At 37.5% G+C, this 22,679-nt stretch overlaps 2 protein-coding genes across 8 annotated transcripts in view; both read right to left on the bottom strand.

The window, feature by feature from the left end:
- Positions 1-5,027, bottom strand: part of gabbr1a (gamma-aminobutyric acid (GABA) B receptor, 1a) — a 57,110-nt gene extending 52,083 nt beyond the window's left edge. For 3 of the 6 annotated variants that reach the window (XM_083547836.1, XM_083547837.1, XM_083547839.1), the window contains exons 1-3: positions 4,616-4,946; positions 2,428-2,514; positions 21-85 (exon numbers count right to left, since the gene is read on the bottom strand). In XM_083547836.1, coding sequence (XP_083403962.1) covers positions 21-85; positions 2,428-2,506 — 144 coding nt within the window. In that variant the 5' untranslated portion in view covers positions 2,507-2,514; positions 4,616-4,946. Of the gene's footprint in view, positions 1-20; positions 86-2,427; positions 2,515-4,615 lie in introns of all 6 variants that reach the window. The other 3 variants (XM_083547840.1, XM_083547841.1, XM_083547838.1) reach the window with 2 other exon arrangements.
- Positions 5,028-6,837: 1,810 nt separating this feature from the next.
- On the bottom strand, positions 6,838-19,896 carry sh3bp5la (SH3-binding domain protein 5-like, a). 2 transcript variants are annotated; one of them, XM_083548032.1, is made up of 7 exons: positions 19,770-19,896; positions 17,970-18,250; positions 17,801-17,863; positions 13,808-13,936; positions 13,467-13,625; positions 11,880-12,053; positions 6,838-10,342 (listed from the first exon to the last, which is right to left on the bottom strand). In XM_083548032.1, exons 2-7 carry the CDS (start codon positions 18,234-18,236, stop codon positions 9,752-9,754), a joined length of 1,383 nt encoding a protein of 460 aa, XP_083404158.1. In that variant the 5' UTR covers positions 18,237-18,250; positions 19,770-19,896; the 3' UTR covers positions 6,838-9,751. The 2 variants fall into 2 exon arrangements, with proteins under 2 accessions (XP_083404158.1, XP_083404157.1); XM_083548031.1 differs by lacking the exon at positions 19,770-19,896 and having other exon boundaries at positions 17,970-18,658.
- Between the last annotated feature and the right edge of the window lie 2,783 nt (positions 19,897-22,679).

Here is a 22,679-nt window from a genome sequence, read left to right as displayed (position 1 = left end):
AACACTATAGCACACATTACCTGCTCCTGAGTCAGCCCTCTGTAACGTATCCCTCCATCTCTAGGAGGGCGAATAATGGCACACCCTGATAAAAAGACAACGGGGGAAAAGAGCATGGATGAAGCCAATGCATACAGAGAAATAACAAAACTGTAAACATCTCTTATTAGTGATATGATAGTTTATGATTCGAAAATGTTTTAATAAGTGTTTTTATGATTTGAAAATGTTTTAATAAGTGTTGTAAGGACAGCCATCAGTAAATATGTATTTCAAAATGTTTCTTCAAACAGAGAGATACTTTATACACTAAACCCTAAATATAAGTTAAAACACAGCAGATAGTTCGAGGATTTGAGCAAATCAGCATGTGTTCACTTTACCCATATTAGTCACATTTTTTTTAGCTGTGCTCAATGTGCCATTGCTTTGAAAACATTGAGAAGCTTTTCCTTTCCCATCCTAAAAACCCATTTAAAACCCATTATGAGGTGCATTTTCAGAAATAGTGTCTAACATCCTGTGAGATAGAGTTCATTTCCATGACAGAAAAACAGATCCAGTATATAATATCCCAAATTTAAACCAACAGAAAAACAATCTGACTAATTATAGGTGCATTACAAACGATACATGTATAACCTGTAACTCAGCCACTATTGTAACAGATGTGCTTCAGAACATGTGAAAAATAGCTTTTTTTTCCGTATCATACAAAGCTGTTTCCTTCCCATATAACAGGAATCTCCCTCGAACTTCTGTTTTCAGATCATTTGCATCGCCGTTTCCTCAAAAAGGTTTTAGAAATAAGCGCCGAGTGTTGATTTTTTCACACATACAGATAGCGGAAATCACATAAAACGAGCTGTCATGAAACTCATTTATCTCTCTCAATGAATCAATAAGTTACATAATTATTTAATCGTAACTCTAATGTTATATAACATACAAAGTTATTACTGAGATTTGTTGAATTTTAAATTAGAGCCCAGCTGTTTTGTTGCATTAAATAAAAAAGTGCAGTGCCTGTGGAAAGAATGGAAAACCCTTGTCTTTTATCATTTTTAAAAGACATGTACACCTTTTTTCTTTTTTTTTTTTATAGGCAACAAATGTACAGATGTCGCACATTATCTTCCCTGGAAATCCTCCATTAACATGAAACTTAAAAACATGTTCTTCGCTAGCTGAATATTTCTTTCAGGTCTTGTGATCCAGTTCATCCCAGAGCAGTTCAGCAGGATTAAGGTGCACTCCAATTGACTGTTTGCTCTCTAAATCACTCTGACAGAGCTTGGACGTATGCTTTCAGGTCAATGTATTGGTGTATGATGAGGTAGATTCCAATTAGCCGCAATCTAAGTAGGGAATGGTATCCGTGTTGGTTCGGTAATTCCTTTCATCTGGAATAAATCTCCAACATTCCCTGCTCCAAAACAACCCCACCTTTTTACGCTAACATCTCTTCTGTACTCCGTCTTAAATAAGTTCCTCTGCTGGAGCCAAAAATGTTTCAAATCGGACTTATCTGTCCACAGAGATTTTCTCCTTGCTGCATGTAAATAAAAGGAACATGCATGTGTCTCAAAAAATAATAAAAGACTAGTTGTTTCCAAGCTTTGGACCAGCACTGTATTGTGACTGAGTATCCACTCATTGGCCCATTTATTAGTGACTCCTCCATTAACTCTCAGAACAGCCCAAACGAATTAGGACATAAATTCAACAAAATGATGCAGACATTCCTTTGAGATTTTGGTCCATGTTGCCATGACTGCATCACAAAACTGCTGTGGATTTGTAAATCTCCTGTTCATCCTCATAGTGCTCTTTTAAATGCACATGAGGTGACTGAGGAGGCCACTAAAGTACTCTTAACTCATTGTTATGTACATGGAACCATGTCATGTGAGACTTGTGCATTATGATGTTGGAAGTAGCCATTATAAATTGCCTGTGGGGCAAAGTGTGGGCCTAGAAAATATTCAAACCATCAAGAAACAACTGTGGGCCAAAAATATATATACTGACACAAGTCTAAACCTTCGAGACAAGTCTATGGAGTCTGTTCATTTTCCTACGACTCTAGAAACAGCTTTAAGCAAAACTGCTGAGGAGCAGCAGATTCTGAAATACTTAAAAATCCTGCCTGACACCTGCAACCCTGTGGATGGTCAGTCACTGGGATAAGAATTTTTCCACATTTTGTTAATTTATCCGAAGCTCATAACATGTTTCTGCATGATTTTTTAAATTGTGCTGTACTGTGTCACATGATTAAATAATGACTTGCTGGAATGCGCAGGTGGACCAGAGTGTATATTGGGTATTATCGGGTTTATGACCCAACCGTCTCTCTGCTAGTATCTCTCTCTCTCTCTTTTACACACACACATACGGATATGCGGACACACAAACATACATTACCTCCAGTTGTTAAATTATGCATGGATGCAATAAGTGTGGGAAGCACGTTGGAGATTACAAGAAACAACAGCTGCACCATGTCTGCATCTAATAAAAGATAAAAGAGAGATCTGAAATAAAATAACGAACAATGACCAACCAATTTAGCTCTGATTACAGCAAATTTGCATTTGCTCATTTTTAGTGTATCGAGATTTATATAGCAGCGTGACATACATTCAGTGTGGAGCAGCAGACTCTCAGCTAACCTTTACTCTCTACTCTCACTGCTGTGCTGGCTAAACATTTCATGAGCAAGAAAAAGAGAGTTGGGTGAGTCAGCTAAGGTCAAGAAAGCACACACCCACATGTACACCCACAAATACACACGCAGGAACACACACAAGAACACACACACGTTTATTCATTTAAAATATTCAAAATAAAATCTTTTATGCCCTTTTAACACACATGAAAGCGAGCAAGTGAGCAAAGAAAGAAAGAAAGAAAGAAAGAAAGAAAGAAAGAAAGAAAGAAAGAAAGAAAGAAAGAAAGAAAGAAAGAAAGAAAGAAAGAAAGAAAGAAAGAAAGAAAGAAACTGAAAAAGGGTCAAACATAATTCCTGAAAGCAAGTGATAGAGAAATATAAACAGAGAGTTAGACAAAGAGAGAGAAAGAGAGAGAGAGAGAGAGAGAGAGAGAGAGAGAGAGAGAGAGAGAGAGAGAGAGAGAGAGAGAGAGAGTTAGACAGAGAGAGAGAGAGAGAGAGAGAGAGAGAGAGAGAGAGAGAGAGAGAGAGAGAGAGAGAGAGAGAGAGAGAGAGCAAGAGAGAGATAAAGTGCATCACTCCAGGGTGACGGTGGGAAACAGAGAGTCTCTGCAGTGAGGATCAGAGGACACCGTTAAACTTTAAACATGTTCTCAATGTCTCAGAATAAAGATAATACTGAAGCTATGTGGCAAAAATCTCTATCTTCCATTCGAAGCCTGGCCACACACACACACACACACACACACACACACACACACACACACACACGTTAAATTGCACAGACACATTAAACTAGACACAAACATCTACACACTTTTACTTATTCACATATTAATATAGACAATCATTTATTGATTTGTGAACACATAAACACACACCAACACATACAGACAAACACTTATGATAAGGTAAATAAAGAAAAAAAAAGGAAACAGGAAGCATCATATCACTATCAGGGCCTGAAACTCTATATCAGGTCTGATATATTTGCAATCGGTGTATCCAGGGACATAGCTACACCAAACCCACTCACAGATGATTTACATATTTTATAGAGAAAAACCGGTAGATTCTTGATGAACATACTGAATGGAAATGACTGATTGTAATTGTAAGCAGTGATCCTATACATGGCACAGTGGCTGGCATTGTCCCTGACAACTTCAGTGTCCCAGGTTTGATCCTGACCACATGGCTAGAGTTTCTCCGTATATCACTGCATGTCCATGAGGGTGTTCCCTTGGTTTATCTGGATTTCATCCCACCTTCTAATACATGCTAAACAAATGGACTGCCATCCCACGGAGCATGTAAACTCATGCCCATTATTTTTTCTGGGATAGACTCCGGATACAGCATAACCAGGATAAAGCGTTTTCCTAAAAAAAAGTGAGCGAGATCTACGAAAAAAGTCATTAGAAAATCATCTAACATATATCAACAATTAATATAGTACTTCATTTAACTTTTAATGTCGATAATACAGTAATTCGATTGAATTGGTCATTACTGCTGCCAATTATTTAAAAGAATTGAGATTTATGAATAATGCATTGGATATGGATGTACTACAGGAAGTGTTTATCACTGGCTGGACCTTTAACATCCCTAAAACTGAAAGCTTGGAGAGAAATTTTCCATGAATTGCATTCCAGTCATGTATTTCTGTACAATAAATGATGCATCATAAGAATGCCTACAATGATGATCAAATACAAATGCATTACTCTCTATAATAAAGCCTGGTGTAGTCTTGGTGTCTTCTGAAGTTTGATGGAAATGTTAGGAACAGTTGAGACTGAAATCTTTTTGTAGGTATTAAACAATATTATCACCAACAACATCAACAGCACACAATTTAGTGATCAGGATTGCAGGTGTACATGAGATACAGCCAACATCAAAATGCAAAAAAAAAAAAGACATGATTTTACTCACAAATGTTTCCAGGCCCAGGAACGTCCTTCCGGATAATTTCCGCTTAGCGGGTGTTTACATGCACAAAAATTTTGCGGTGATTTAATAGTGCAAATCCAGCGTCGGTGCATAGGCTGACATAGGAATATGGCTCATAGTATCTGACTGCGTGTATTGCTTTGCTCAAGAACGTTTCATCTGAGATCGTAATGTCTACAATGTATCGGCTATGTACAAATAAAAACACAAATACACCCCGTATACATGTTTCACGCTTGATATTGCGCGTCCATCCTTCCTCTCCTCCGCCTCCCTTCTTTTTTTCCACTCTTCTCCATCTCGTTTTTTTTTTCTTTTTTTTTTTTCTCTCCTCCTCCTTAATTCCACCGTTGCCATGAGAAACACCGCCCCCTAGGTCAGGACTGGTTTATAGTTCACACTCAAAAAGTCGATTGTCTTCTCAAATTGATGGATGTACCGCTCGTCCAATCAACGGGCTTCTTTACTTTAAGGAGGCGGGGCAACGATTAGGTGGGGAAGGGATTGACTTGCGACGTCACATGAGGACACTATGTGGTGGTTTATGGAGCTCTTCTTCATCATGGACCTGCTTGGTAAATTTCTGCCGGCTGGTTAATACTCATGAGACTGAAATATGCTGGAATACATCGGACTATCTTTCTTTCTTGTCAAGCTGGCAGCTGGTGCTTTTCTGATCTGAATTCTATTTTTTTTCTCATCTCATCATCTATTTATACTCACGACTGATGAATAATTGAGGATAAGAAGATAAGATTTTGTTTCCAAATCCACTTTCTATTCATAAATTATAATCTGTGCACACAGATGATTATTTCTCATCCACACTGTCTCACATTTTAATTATCCAAGTGAAATCTTGTGTGTTTTTGTTCCTCTTTTGCACATGAACACTTTCTAGAAACCATTTCAAAATGGCAACAGATCTTCATTTTTGCACTAAGAAACAAATCACTTCCTTTTGCATAACCAGATGGGTCTTTGGCCTATATTAGCCCTTGTGTAAAAATCTGCACACACAAACAAAAGATCACACACACACACAGGATCACACATACAGAGCAGCTTTCAACTGAGGCTCCAGTTTCAGTTTATAAAATGAATAAGCCAGTCCTGGATGCACACTAAAACCAAAAGTGACAGATAATGTTGTTTGAAGCAGACATCTTTTTTGTTTGCTTGTTTTCTAGCAAATCTTTCAGTTCATGATTATTGTTTTCAATACTCAGGCCTGTTCCACCATAAAAAATCCTTCCACCTCGTTCCAGCAAATATAATGAGATGTTTTTAGTTCAATATGAATCCTGTAAAAGGTTTCTAGGAAACAATTTTTTTATAATGTTATACTAAAGAACCCTTTAGGAAACTTTTATTTTAAAGGCGTATATACAGTGGCCATGTCATCACCGTCTCTCCGCAGGACCAAACAGACCTCGTTATCTCGGACCGTTCACATTCCCTCTCGAAATATATCCATCAGCAATTTCATCTTCGCTCAGGCTCCATATCGGATCTCCATACTGGTGCTCTCTCAGGGGACACATTAGGAGTCATAAGAGGAAAAAGGGGTTGAGATGTGAGAGATAAGATATTGTCATTGTACTTCCAGTTGAGGCGCACAGCTCCGCTCAGGAGAACTATCACATGACTGCTTCTGCTGGCAAAGACATATCTTTCTCTGCATTAGGGTCATCTGAAGGACAGAGATAGGGTGGGGAATGCAGGCTTTACTAGGGAGAGATCTTTAATCAAAGATCTGAAACTCCAGGTTTTCACAAAGCAGGCCAATGTTCTATGTGAGCAAAATAATCAGTATGTCCTATGACTCTCATGTCTTATGACTCTCTTTAATGAAGTCCTTGTGCAGCCTATATTAATGTATTGACCAGAGATGATTTATTCTGGCTCTAATTTATTTGAAATCAACCATTGCTTCCAAAACAGGATTTCTCTTCTATACGCTGGCTAACAATCGAGACTTAATTCTCATTATTATTGCTGCAACTAAGCATCTTTATTAATATGATTATCCAATCTAAACAATCAGATTATATCACATACTAGATGTAACATGTTCTTCAGAAAAAAAGGGTTCATAACTAAAAAAAAGAAGAAAAAAAAGGAAACATTAAAAGAACAATTACATGGATCAACAATATGCAGAAAAGGCTGTAATTCAATTGCAATAAGCGTACCTCTTTACATAAACTTTATGCGTAATAATGTATTGTTCTTTCAGACAATGCGCATAAGCATCCATCATCTTCATGAAAAACAATTCTTACAGACGAGGGTCCACAAAATATATACACACACACACACACACACGTTATTTAAGAAAACACGAAAATCCAGCATACAGACAGCAATGACCACTTTAAATAATCGACACGTAAAAAAAAAGTTACCATTAATCAATAGTCAGCTGTATCATAGCACATCAATTTTTAACTATCGAATATTGTACTATTTGAAATATTGTACATCAAAACTTCGGCTGCTGATTGAAAATGAACTTCTTATACGATATATTGAACAGGATGATAAAAAGCAAGAAGAATGTCTCTGCAATCTACTGAGCAGCATGTCTTCTAGATACACACAAACTATATTTGAATCAAAAACTGATGTAAAGGATATTACAGGTCCTTTATACTGAATAATATACAGTTTAAAAGAGGATGCTTCATTTAAGGCTTATTACATTTCTACTTTAAGGGCAGTGTGGGAAAAGGTGTACCGAAACCTATTCACAAAACAAAAAAAAAAAAAAAAACAGGATATGAAGATAATCATGTGAATATAGTCACCAGTGGGTCATTATTGCTTTTGAGCAGATTTAATAGGTTGTTTATTCCTATGTAGTTTGTCGGTTAAAGGTGCGGTTCCAAAAAAGGAGATATATATCTGATGTGGAAGAAATAATTCATGCTTGTAAGCTGATAAATGTAAACTGTAAATATTTCAAATAGGCTATGAAGGAGATACTGTAGCTCTGATTTCAAAAGAAAATGTTCTCAGCTTCATCATCATTCACTAATCGAAAACTGGCTTTACCACAGAATCCAATACAAAGTTGGTCACCTATCGATCAGAGGCTACTAAATCAAATCCTCCCACATTGTACCGTAGCGAATTCGGCTGTATTGTCAAATATTAAATTGCTTCTTATTAATTGAAGTTATATGGCATAAGCACTACTATGTCATCGGATCCTTTCTTTAAAAGACTCAAAACTGTTTCTTTTCACATGGAAGCTTGAAATTCGTACCCCTAATAAACATGCATTTAAAAATCACTCTTGGATGGTTGTGAACTTTTGTAAAACAGAAATTAACTTCACCCATACAAGCCAATGTTTTGACTTTGCAGCTGGTGAAAAAAATAGAAAATACCAGCTTCATGACTTTAAGCCTGTCTGGGTTAAAGAGGTGTAAATTGAATGCAGTGGTAATTAATTTCGACGGCTGTTTATTGCTTTTTAGCGGCTGTCGTTTTAAGCGTTCGTCTAACCTGGTGAGTCAGTTCCAGTTTGCGAATCAAAGAAATCGCTTTAAAATGCAAGTTACCTTTAAAACAATGCGGTTTAACTCTGAATATACTCCAGCGGTAATCGATATGTGCTATTTTAATACTAGATTTCACTTTTTATTAGCCAATTTTATTTATTTATTTATTTATTTATTTATTTTAAGAGAGATGACAGGCTTGTACAGATTAAAATCAGACTTGAATAATGAATGCAGAATAAAAGTTTATGGTCAGTTTAACATTATACCCCAGTGTCCTTTGATTTATGAAAGGATTTTAATGTTCTTCCTGTAAATATCTATTAAAAAGCCAATCTGAGCTTGTGTAAAACTCAAAAATCAATCATTAAGTAATTATTACCTGGTTCGGGATTTTGTTTTAAGTCTAATTGCCTAAGCTTTAAGCTTAATAATCAAACATTTCAAAGACTTTAATAATGCCACAAGATCTCCTAAAGCAGTTTTGTGTTCGGTGGTATGTTCAATTTGTTTTCATGCATTAATTCACAGTTTTGGCTGTTACTATCAGCACTAACGACAACCTCTGCCTCCCAGGGGGTCTGTGAACATCTCACCTTTCATAATATATTTCAAAGTGTGTTTGCCACTGCATTCTAATTACTTGCTGAACCGTTGCACAAAATTATACTGGGTTCAGTCTAATAAGACTGGAGCTTGCTCCATCATCATCAAGTTATTCACAAAGAAGTCTATTTCTTTCTAATTCCTTTCCTGGTGCAGAGTGCAGTTCCAGGGTTTTTACAGATGAGAAAACTGATGAAGACATGGTCAGTACTGCTCAAATGAAATTCGCAGCGGAGCAGCATTGATAACTATTTTCAGTGCAGTACATTATAACTTAGTCACATATTAGGAGTGTAATAAAATCAAGTCTGATGTATTGTGGCCTACAACATATAGCGTAAACATGTCATGTCATCCTAGTAAATGCCTAAAGTAAAATTCCCTTCAAACAAACATCAATATGAAAATTGTTACTTGATTTATATGGGAGTTTGTCAGCGCTATAAAAGTATGGATGATATTTGTCCTACTTTGAGAAAAGCATATTGTGAAAATGTTGCTCACAGTAACATGTAGCTGATTGTACATTACTTTTTTTACACATCAGATGTTACACGTTCTCCCTGTGTAGTCTTGTGTAGTTTTCTCTGAGATTTCTGGTTTCTTAAGACCTCCCAAAACATATCTCCTATGAAAAATTGGCTCTAGGTGTAAACCGTGAGAATGTGTGTGCGAACGGTGTCCTGCGATAGACTGCCGTTCTATCCAGGATGTATTCCTGCATTAAATGCAGTGTTGTCCAGATCCTCCACCTTATCCAGGATGAAGCAGCTACCAAAGGTGAATGATTTTTTTTCCTCAGTTATAAATGAATGAATTTTTCCAAATGTTAAACATTTGTTTAAAATAAAAATAAAAACTATTAGGTGTAACTGACTGTTACTGTTATCTTTGCTGAATATTCTGATACATGTTGTGTACTGTGGAAATGTCTACAAGTACCACCAATTCACCCCCTCCTACTTAAATAGATCCAGTCATGTGAGCCCAAGGTGAGCCGTACTCACAAACTCACACTCCGGTGATGCTGCTTAAAAAGCTGCTCTTGCTTCTCAAGCTCGGCGAAATCCAACTTTTTGCCATTTTCTTTTTCCCCTCCTCCAATCTTTTCACACCTCTCTTTCCCCTTTTCCTCCTCTTCTCCAGAAAGACTAACAGAGTCGCTCAGCTGGCCGAGATGCTCAACAGAGTCGCACTTCTCCAAATCCGAAGCTATAGTTTTAAAGCTAAAAACAGAAGTAGAGTCCGATCCCACTCCAGATAATGGTCTCTGTTTTTCCCCCTTCCACCAGCCAGACTCTATATGTCTCTCCACCCACTCTTGTGTCTTAGACTCTTGGCCGTCCACCCATTCGTTTGACTTATTGCGTCCTCCACAGTGTCCACCTTCAGTTCCTGTAGTAATTACCGCCTCGGCACCTATAGGAGGACTGCGTGTTTTGAAGGATTTGTCAGATCCGTTCTCAGAATGGTCCGGTCCTCTCTGGGCATGGATCTCCTCGCTGATTTTCTCCAAGCGCTGCAGAGTGTAGGAGTAATGCTTCTTCACTTCACTCACACGTTCCTCTAACCGAGTTACCTTTAATTTGTGCTCCTGCAAACAGGATACAAAAAGTCTCAGCACAGTTGGCTTGGCATGCCCAAATATGAAGGAGGCATGAGAGAAGAAAAAGTCAAATGGTTATGCAGCAAACAGGAATATACACTATATTTCCAAAAGTATTGGGTCACCCGACCTTTCCTTCTATACGTGGTTCTTTTCCAAACTGTTGCCACAAAGCCGAAGTCACTTGATTGCATAGCACGTGTTTAGTAATAAAATTTTGCATTCACTTAACCTTGGAAACCCAAATCTGTTCCAGCACGGCAATGCCCCTGTGCACAAAGTGAGCTCCTTGAAGATATGGTTTACATGGTAACATGTGGTTAATATGGCTTTGGAGAGGAAGATCTTGAGTGGCCTGCTAGAGAGCACTGATCTCATCCCTACTGAACACCTTTGGGATGAATTGGAACGCTGACTGCACCCCAGTTCTCCTCACCTACATCAGTACCTGCCTTTCGTAATACCCTTGTGGCTGATGAACACAAATATCCATAAGCCCACTCCAAAATCTAGTGGAACATCTTCCCAGAAGAGTGGAGGGAATTTTAAGAGCAAATTGGGACTAAATGTGGAATGCAATGCTCAAAATCACATACCATACTTATGACCAGGTGACCCAATACTTTTGGAAATATAGTGTATTTACCAGAACAGACTTTGCCATTCCCAAACTATATGCATCTTAATGTAAATAATAGAACAAGAACACAAACTCTGAAGCACTATATTTTTATTTTGCATTTCTTTATTATCCTCTTCTCTATTTCTGGACACTACCTGTGCTATCGAGTGCTTGACTAGTTTTTCCACAGCATATAGATTATGTATAGAAATAGGAATTTGCACTACATGATCAAAGTTTCGGGGACCCCTGACAAACACACATATATGTGTGAGCATGATGAAAATCTCACATTCAGACTCCTACACATTATAATAGCTTCCACTCTTCTCAGAAGGCATTTCTTCTAGGTTTTACCTCTTTTGCAAATGGTTGTGGGCATTAGTAAAGTCAGGCATTGATGAAAGGGGTGACAAACCCTGGGACCCAGTCTGTGTTCCAGTTCATCCGGAAAAATGGGATTCAGGTCAGAGCTCTGTGCAGAATATTTGAATTTTTCCAGACTTGTCAAACCATATCTTCATAGAGCACACTTTGTACACAGGGGCATTGTCATGCTCAAACATGTTTAAGCCTCTTGGTTCCAGTGAAGGGAAATCATAAGCTGCAGCAAAAACATCCTATAAAATTGTGTGTTTGCAGAAGAACCACATATAAGTGTAACACCCGGTGTCTGTATACTTTTGACCATATATTGTGCTTGTGTGCCAAATAATTCCAGCTTTAACTGGTGGGTGGGTATTTATTTTAAGGTCATAATAGGAAGACATTGTCTATACTTATTTTCTACATTTTGTTTGTTTCTAATCATTGTGATTCTCATCAACCAGTGTATTCCAGTCAGGATCTTATATAAATATATAAATCTCACTGTCGGTATTCCAAGCATTAACACCTACTGACCTCTAATACGATATTAAACTGGACTTTGAGTTCGAAGTAAGGCTTCGACTTGATAATGGTCCGCTTGAGGGATTTCTGCAGGGTTTGTACACGAGCCTCGGCTGCCTGACACAGCTGGGTAACCCGCATGTGCTCTCGTTCACTCCGCAGTCGCTCGTCCTCGGCCTCGTTCACCTGGCAGCGAAAGCAAGAAAAACAGACCAGGGTTTCACCTTAGTAATTCTCAACAGGGGAGAACAGAAACATCTACAACCAGGGAATAAAGCACGGACACACAGTGATTTAGTCATGATCAGATAGCGTTCGACCACACAGAAGAAGAAGATCGGGCTATTTTTGTCGAGCAGCACGACTGCAGAGGCGATAGTGGTGACTTAATATAGGTTTACATTCCCGTTTTTAATCGCGGTCATGGTTTCATTTTGACACGCATACACAGAGTCATCAAACCTTATCATGATACCCACAAGCTGTCACTTTCCCTGAAACATGTGCAATGTTTTTCTTTCATCCTATATTAGCACTACCTGAGCTGTCGCTATTTTAATTCCCATATCAATTTCAGATCACCTTGTCTGGAATGAAAATTTGCTCCTGTATATAGTGCTACAATGGGGCACCAAATGACCCCCAGCCCAGCCATGAATTAAACATTTTCATCTAATCATGAGCGGATAGTGTTGGAGCAAATCCGGTGCACACAAAATGCACTGAATTAAAAATGTGCTACAAAGTAATAGGATCAGCTCCAGAAGGTTTTACCCAGCCATAGTGATGTGTAACTAGAAGTCTTAAACGCTATTTATACTCACTGTCTTGTGTTACGTTTTGTCAAGCTTACACAGTGTTGACTGCATTCTTATACAGCGCTGATTAATTATGAGCGATAACTGTAGGCTTCCGGATTATCGAGAACAAGCGTGTTCAGTGGTATAAAAACAATCTTCTCCTTGTGTCATGATGACAGCTGGCAGACTTCCCACACACAACTTGGTTTATTCGCATTTCGCACAGTAGAAAGGTCCAATTACAATGTCTATGGAAGGCAGACGCAGCTGTAAAAGAGGTGTTTCTCTGTTAATCTTTCTTTAAACAACTGCTAATATACTCCCCCCCCCCCCCATTACGTGTTTCCAAACTCATTCTTCACGCAGCCAAGGGAAGACATAAAACCATAAGATCAGGGTTTAATTATGGCTAGATCTGGACTTTGGACAAAATACCATGGGTATATAATAGGGCTGTATGATGATTATAATATCTGTATTAGAATGCTGCACAATATTCTGAAATATTGTGAACAGTGTCCGTATTTTGTAATAATTATTAATAAAATAATAATATAATAATTATAAATTTTTGTATGCTAGTTTATTATTATATTAGAATTATAATTTTATTAGATTGCTTTCAATATTATTTCTCTTTTTTGTACAAACAGGAAGAGTTTCAAATGCAACCCTGCTGTTTAATTCATCATTATCCATATTAAGTATTGAAGAAATACGAAATAGGTTTTCATGTGACACCGTTTGTCATATTGCAATATACTCTATTAAAAGGTAGTGTAGATTGTAGGGCCCATACCTTAGCAGTGGCATGATTAAGCATCTCTTGCCAGGTTTGATCCAGAGTCTTATCTGCACCAAGGCCCTGTTCAGCCACATACACCATCTCCCGTGCAGCCGTGTGCATAGAAACGGCCCTCTCGTATCTAAGTGCAGCCTTCTGGGTCTCCTGCTGGGCCTAAGAGGTGCATAACAAAATCAGAAAGCATTAAGTGAAACAGGGCCAAGCTGAGTAGGAGTAATCAAATAATAAAGCAATCTGTCCTAGAAGATATTTTAGCTTTGCTAAACGACTCTGATCACTGAAGCTTGTTCTAACAGATTTATAATTCACAGAGACATCATTAAAAATACAAGTACCTCTTTAGCTAATCTCCGTGCCTCATAGTAAGGTCTGGCTTTCTCAATGCAAGAGCCCAGTTGAGAGCTCAGTGCATTGAGCTTCCTGGCAGAATCAGTAAATATTTTTCTGTAGCTTGACCTCTCTTCCTAGAAAGCAAAAAAAAAAAAAAAAGGATATAAAAAGAAATGAGTCATACATAATCATATGTACAATGTTTGATCTGCATGTTTTGGAAATCTGTTTATTCCATACTGTATGACTAACACCACTAGTTTCCATGGTGAAAGAATAAATACATAACATTAACAACTCAAGCAGTGCGTACAGTTTTCAGTTAAACATTGTAGCGCATTCAAAGAAATAATAAAGACTTCCTCAGAAGGCATAACCGCACTGTACCTCTCACTGGAATTTCTTAAACATTCGAAAGATCCGCCACCGTCGTTATACCACATTTCAACTTGTAAAGATGCCTACACGTTCTGGTTAAAAAAAATAATAATTTACTGACAGTTTTTAACTACCTGGCAAAGGCAACCAATTTTGGGGGTAAATTATAGACATACACACAGACCCCTGGACTATTAAGATATACCTTTATTCGAAATTTCTGTTACAGCAGCAAAAATGTGCAAATATATAAAACAAAGTAAAAACATAATACAGTATATACACAACACAATGTATAAATACAAAAGAAGAAAAAGAGACCACGAATAAGTAGTTCCGCTATCAAACATTAAACGGTATTCAATTATTGTTATTGCATGTGTATTGCTTTAAAAAAAAACTTTGTTATTGTTATTATTGCACAGTTAAACACCATAGCAGTGTGCATGATGGTGACTGGTTCACTGGGAGCAGCTCTGATTGTAAAGTCTAAGAGCAGCAGGGAGAAAAGACCGTCTGTATCGCTCCTTCAGACACTTAGGATGTAACAGTCACTGAAGGAGCTGCTCAGAGATGAAACTGCCTCATACAAAGGGTGAGAGTCGTTCTCCAGCGATGATGATAGTTTAGCTACCATCCTCCTTTCTCCCACCTCCTGTACAGTGTCCATCCCCAGGACTGAGTTGGCCTTCCTGATCAGCTTGTCCAGTCTCTTCCTATCTGCAGTAGAGATGCTGCTGCACCAGCAGAAGATGGCTGAGGCCACCACAGAGTCAAAAAAAGGTCTTGAGTAGCTCTCCCTGCACTCCAAAAGACCTTAGTCTCCTCAGCAAAAAGAGTCTGCTCTGCCCTTTCTTATAGATTGCCTCAGTATTGTCTTTCCAGTCCAGTTTGCTGTTCAGATGAACACCCAGGTATTTGTAAGAGTTCACTCTCACAATGTCCTTTCCCTGAATGTTCACTGGTGATAATGAAGCTTGTTTGTGTCTACGGAAATCCACCACCAGTTCTTTGGATTTCCCCGCGTTTATCTGGAGGCAGCTTTTTTTTTTTTTTTTTTTACAATTTTACAATGGTGTGTGTTTTTTTTCTGTTATGTAGGTGATGTTCTGCCTCTATTTTTGAGCACTGCTCCCAGAGTTCACCCCCCCAAACAATTTTTACATTGTTCACATTTACATTACAGTTTATAACAGCTGACTTTGATATTTGGTTCCAAAATCATTTTTATTATGGCTCTGATTTTGTTTAATGGTATTTTCATCTGCTTAAGTTATATTTAAATGTGCAGGTCAATAAGCACCTGTCAATTTTTTTTTATTAATTTATTTATTCATTTTTATTTATTTTTTTTTTTTACTTGGGTTTTTCCCCCAGGCAGATTAATGATGACAGGGTTTTTACCTGAGTGCACATGCAAGACTGCAGGGCTACAGATTTTAGCAAAACCACAATTAGGCCATTGGAAATTCTAAAACGCCACGTAATTTGCTTCGATTGTGATACACACGTTACACACGCACATGTTCAAGTTCATCGACAAACATGGCAAAAAATAAATAAATATATATATATATATATATATATATATATATATATATATATATATATATATATATATATATATATATATAAAATTAGACCTCACAAAAGCTGACATGATTCTTTATTACACAAAAACTAGGAAGATACCTCGGACACATTCACATTTCCAAGAGACACGGTTGCCAGTATCTTATTTTAAACTTAAAACTTATTCCACAGTAGCAAACCCACCTGGGCGTACAAGAAAGTGTAAAATATCACCAAGAATCTTTTAAAATTTAAACAGATCAACTGAAATAAGATACATGTTACTGCCAAAGACTGATTTTGCTTCTAATTAAGGCAGACTACACAACAGTAACAACATTACACAAGCACCTCATTCCTGGACACCTCACAACACTCCACTATCAAAAATAACACACAATAAATGTCGACTGTAACATGCAAAATGCTACTTAAAAATGTGTATATAGAGCCATGAAAGAATGTGTTACAGAGTGATACAGGTATGTTTAAAAGGAAACAGACTTGACAAAACACACACCACTTCCATGCTCCAGCATAAAGGCAGGTCAACTGGGAAACTTGACCACGTGCCTGGCTTCATGGATTCTCTGTAATACCAATTTATAGGAAAAGCTTAGGACAAGCAACCATCCAAGACAAGCAAAATTTTTTCTGGGATCTGTCAAGAAATCTCCTTGTCCATATCAGTCCCCGAAGAAGCTCCACAAAATACTAATATTGAGAATTGGATCATTTTGCAGATGGACAGGAGTCTATTCCTCCATCTTCTCAACACACTCACCTCACTAGTCAACACATTTCCATCTCCATTCTATATTGCTCTAAACTGCAGCACATCCTTCTTAGCTCAGTCCCTCTGCCTCGCCAATCGAAACAAATCCTTTTCTCCTTCCTTAGTGTCCAAATTCTCATACAGCTCCTCATATGCATTTTCCACATTCCTCTCCTTAAGGCCATACCTACCCATCACCTCTGTTCCCTTCACCTACATGCCCATTAAAGTCTGCTCCAATCACTAATCTTTCATTCCAAGGTCCACCTTCTACCACTTTATCTAACTCACTACAGAATGTTTCCTTCTCCTCCATCTCACAAACCACTTGTGGAGCATTAGCACTGATGACATTTTTCATCAACCCTTAAACTTCCAACTTCACATTCATCACCCTACCAGAAACACTCTACATCTCCACTACACTCTTACTGTACTCCTCCTTTAGGATCACCCCTACATCATTTCTCTTTCCATCCACACCATGATAGAACAGTTTAAACCCACCTCCAATGTTTCTGGCCTTAAAACCCTTTTGACTTAGTCTCCTGAACACACAGCATATCTACCTTTCTCCTCTCCATCATATCAGCTACCTCTCTCACTTTACCAGTCATAGTACGAATGTTTAAAGTACCAACTTAAACCTCCACTCTCCTACACTTCTCATTTCCCTGCCGTCTCTGTAGTCGTCTTCCTCCTCTCCTCCTCCTCCTTTGGCCAACAGTAGCTTAAATTCCCCCAGTACCCCATTGAATAACGATGCCTGTGGCGGTCGTTGGTAACCCGGGCCTCGACCGATCCGGTATGAAATTCTGATTCGTGATCCGTATATTTGATTTTGCGCATGTTTTACGCTGGATGCCCTCCCTAAAACGACCCTCCCCATTTACCCAGGCTTGGGACCGGCACTAAGAGTGCACTGGCTTGTGCATCCTTAATGGCTGGGTTCATTCTCAAAATGAGATGAATATGTCGAAATAGACTGTGTGTGTTGTTAGGAATGCCAGATTGTGATTTGTACCAAATCTAATGAAGATGTATATGCACATGCTTTTATATTTACATTCTTATTACAAAGATTTCTGTAAGTGAAATAGTTCCTTTGAGAAATATTCACACTTATTTCATACAAATGTGTCATCTTTTCTCCTAAATAGTGCAGTCATCTTCTGATCCAACATCATGCTTCGCTTTTACTATGATTTAGAACTAAAATTTAAGTGTCCGTGCCATTTTACACACACATAAATTGGCATAGCACTTCAGTTACCTCTAGTTTCAGCTCCAGCTGGTTGATCTCCTCACTGGCTTCATTCAGATGCTCCAGCTCCTCCTGGATAAAGAGCAACAGTATCAGGTATCAGGGACTAAATCCATCCAGTGTCTCCAAGATGCTGAACATATAAACATGGCAGAATCGAGGAGCATTCCTCTGTTACCTGTATTCTGGGGTCCAGCTCCTCATCTGCTTCCTGTTGTTGTTGTTGTTGTTGATGGTGGTTATGATCTTGCACTTCACACGATTCAGTCTCTTCTCTTTTCGCAGACTCTCCATCAACATCTCTGTCTTTACAGTGCAAACCACAATCTTCTATTCTTTCTCCAAGACTTTTTTCACAATTTTCTGGTCTTTGGACAGCCAGAGAGCCGGGAGGATTCTCTCTCAAGCCTGTCTGCTCCATCTCCACCTCTATCTCCACCTCCATCTGCGTCCCCAGCCCTGTGTAGAATACAATACCAATCGATACCAAACTATTTATCTAACTGGATAAAATGATCATGAAGCTTTAATATCGATTAAAGTCAGTTGACTGCAGCTACAGCAGCAGAAGCAGCGCTAATATATGTCTGGTTTCTCCTTCTAGCAGCCCAATGCTAACCAACTGACTTATCAACATGGTTTCTAAATCCGACCACCACCATTAATAGCCCTCCAACGCTCCTGAACTCTCCACATAATAAACACAGTGGAAAATCACACTAGATAGATAAATTATAATGATAATTATTAAAGTAATGTCTGCACACTCTGTCAGCAACGCTCGCTAAAGGGAGGAATCAAAAGTAACACATTTGAAAACGCGTAGGTGTGCGGGGGCAGCTCGGCTTCCGTAGACCGATGACGAACGATGACGCGTTTGACTTGGGTCACGAATTCATAAATAAAAAAAAAATAAAAATAAAAAATAAAAAATAAATAAATAAATAAATAAATAAATAAATAAATAAATAGATAAATAAAAGAAAGAAAGAAAGAAAGAAAGAAAGAAAGAAAGAAAGAAAGAAAGAAAGAAAGAAAGAAAGAAAGAAAGAAAGAGGTTAAAAACAAGTAAAAAATAAACAACCAAACAAATGAATGAATGAAAGAAAAAAGATATGTGGTTAAAAACAAACAAACAAACATACAAATAAATACATATATAAATAAATATATAAAAGAATGAACGAAAGAACGAACAAAAGAAAGAAAGAAAGAAAGAAAGAAAGAAAGAAAGAAAGAAAGAAAGAAAGAAAGAAAGAAAGAAAGAAAGAAAGAAAGAAAGAAAGAAAAAAAGAAAGAAAGAAAGAAAGAAAGAAAGAAAGATTGTTAATAAATAAACAAACAATAAATAAATGAATAAAATAAAGTGTGGAAGGTAATTAAATAAATATATAAAAGAAAAAATAAGAATGAAAAAAAAAGAAATGTGGTTAAAAACAAACAAATAAATAAAATAAAATAAAGTGTGGTAGGTAAATGAATAAATACATCAAAGAAAGAAAGATTATTGTTAATAAACAAAGAAACAATGAATACATAAAATAAAAATAGATTTTATATGTGTATACTTCGAGTCAATGTTACTATGGAATGACATGTTTGGGCCTGGCAACTCATTTCTTTTTCTTCCCTCACTCTTTTTTTCTGATGTAGAAAGACATTAAAATGCCGTTTGTCATGTTCCTGAGGAAACTCCTTGCAGAAAAATCTTTGTTGTGAACAGCTACAAGGTGGTGAAACCCAGCCAGAGCTGCTCAAGCTGGCACCAATGTTATTTTCCATCATCCTCATTGACTGGATTAATCAATAAACATTTTCAAGTGTACGGATTGTGCTTAAATCATTTAAAAATGCGTTTTTTTATCATGCAGGCCTTCCAAATTTCTAACCACTGACTGTTACAGAGCACTGAGACTAACAGGTCCCTGTTGAAATGATCTTTGGACTGGTGGCTCATTCTCAGTTCATTATTGGTTACCTTGATGTTTTTGTACCGTTGCAGGTAAGCAGTGTTGTTTAGCATTTTATCTAGAGGTGAACAGAGAAAGTGTTTGAATCAGGGGTCCAATCTTTTCCACAAAGGGCCAGTGTGGGTGCATGTTTTCATTCCAACCAAGCAAGTCCACACCAAATTCTACCTGTGTAAATCTAATAATTTTTTATTAACGATTATCAGTTGTGACCTGTGATTGGTTGGATTGAAAACCTGAACCCACACCGGCCCTTTGTGGAAAAGATTGGACCCCTGATTCAAACACTTTCTTTGTTCACTTACTTAGACTTACCTGCCTTTTTCATGTGCCTCTAGGTATAAAGACAACTTGTCTTTTTTTCCATTTAAGGTTGTGTGCTATAGCCCTTCATCAGTATCCTGTCCTGAACTCTGCTGGCTGTATATTTTAGCTTCGTGGACCGAGTAGGGTTTTTCTCATACAAGTGGCACACGTTGTCATGTCATTTGTGGTTGGCTATAAAAAAGTTGTTCTACAGGCTACTGAATTGTGTACTTATTTTTTCACACTTGTTTTTGAAAGTTTGCTTTTGGTGGAAAAAACAAACAAACATTGAAATCTATTGTGTTTTTTGTTTTCACCAAAGCATCTGACACCTGAAAATAAAACCAAGAGAGACTGGAATGACAGCTTCAATTCTTCTAGGATTAAGAACTAGACAATAGGACCTTTTTTAGGAATTGTTCCCACAATGTTGGAAACAGCATTGTCCAAAATGCCTTGGTATGCTGAAGCATGAAGATTTCCCTCACCCATCAGACTGGCAAACAGGAAAAGCTTGATTGGTCACTTAGTCACAGAACATATTTCCACAACTCCACAGTCCAGTAGTGGGGTGTTTTACACCACTTCATCCGATGCTTCACATTGTACTTAGTAAGGTTGTAATGGTGTATGTATTCTTACTGAATTCTTTCGGTACAGGGTTTTCAGTTCGGTACACATGAAAGAAAATGCAATCCTTTTCACGTGCAGAACATAATTAACCCCTGAGTTCACTTTAGGAACATATTAAGTGGTGGACCGCAAGTTTGTTTAGTCTCTGCTTCACACTTTGAGCGCATTTTTTAAATAATTATTATTAAACTTCAAAAGATACACAACAATGCCATGAGTATATATATATATATATATATATATATATATATATATATATATATATATATATATATATATATATATTAAAAAAAAAACTATCTAGACTGTCACTGTGGCTACTCCGTACCGGAAATATGATTTGTTTTGCGCATGCATGAAAACGCTACAGAATTCATAGCACTAGCGTTAGCCGCTAACCAGAAAGCAGGAACGTTTTATGTAAAGAATTTTTTTTAAAAGACATTTGTTAAAGTACAGCATGATAAAATATGTTGAACAGTTAAGTAGAATATATCTTTAGACACACACACACACACACACACACACACACACACACACACACACACACACACACACACACACACACACACACACACACACACATCTGTATAACAAAAATAGGGTCTAACAAAAGTAAATTATTTAACTTTTCCAATGAATAATAATAATTTAATTTATTAATATAAATTGTATTACATCAGTTTAATTTGTGCTAATTTAATAATTTACTCAATTTAATCAATATAATTAAGTATACTGTGTTCATTTGATTTATTCTATTATATTGTTTATAGGGGGGGAGTGGTGGCTCCAGCGGTTAAGGCGCTGGGTTACCGATCGGTATCGCCAAGCTGCCACTCTTGGGCCCTTAAGCAAGGCCCTTAACCCTCTATGCTCCAGGGGACCCTTACGAGAAAATAAACCAAGGACCGTGACGTCGGAGCGACGTGGGGCCGCCTTCCCGTGGGCTCACCACCTGCAGGAGGGACCGTAAGGGACCGGTGCTGAGAGGATTGGGCAGCAGTCGAAGGCGGGGGCCTTGACAGCCCGATCCCTGGACACGGAGAAGTGTCTGGGGAATCTGCTTAGACTGCTGCCCCCGCGACCCGAATTACGGATAAGCGGGAGAAGATGAAATGAAATAAAATATTGTTTATAAAATATAATTTTATATATTATGTAACCAAGAAGGCTTTTTATTTAAAATTGTTTAAAAATGTTCAAACTGTTCAAATGTTGGTGATCACAAAAGTTAATAATAAAATGTATATATATAAAAAAAAAAAAAAACAACAAGCAATTTTATGTTTTGCGTTTCTTCCCCATAACCGTACCGAAATTGAACCGAACCGTGACTTTTGTGTACCTTAAACCCCTAGTACTCACTGATGAATCCATTCCATGAAGTTACAGCTGCACAGAATTTGTGCTGATATAAATGCCATTTCACAATGATACCACTTACAGTTTCACAGAATGTGAACAGGAAAAAACTTTCCACAACAGATTGCATGGCTATGTGCTTGGATTTATACATCTGATTGAAGCATATGAATTTAATCAATAAAAAGTGCATCCCGACACTATTGTGCATATATATGACGATACACAGATATACAGAGACCATCAGTTAAAAGTTTGAACCGTGTTTTCTTTATTTTTCCCTACATATTAAATTCCCAAATTTGCAGTATAACACAAGTCTGTGATCAAAGCTATTAGTCAGTGTTCTCTAACAAACAGATTCAAATGCTACATGTTTTACCCGAAAACAAGACAATAAATCCGCCACCATTTAAACACCACTTTTACATATAATTTTTAACAAAGCTATCAAAGTTTTTAAGGCACTTAAAACCTCAGTTTGCAAAGTGACTGGTAAATAAAGAATAGTCGCATTAAGACTCTGATATTAAAAAATAAAGATCAGTATAGTTAATTTCGATGGCAACTTGGTGTGACAATCCCCAAAAAAAATAAATATATTAAACACTGAA

The sequence above is a fragment of the Silurus aristotelis genome (genome assembly GCF_946808225.1).
Source record: "Silurus aristotelis genome assembly, chromosome: 8".
Taxonomy (NCBI): Eukaryota; Metazoa; Chordata; class Actinopteri; order Siluriformes; family Siluridae; genus Silurus; species Silurus aristotelis.
Note: the sequence above shows the minus strand (reverse complement) of the source record. Positions and strands in the feature narration are given on the sequence as shown.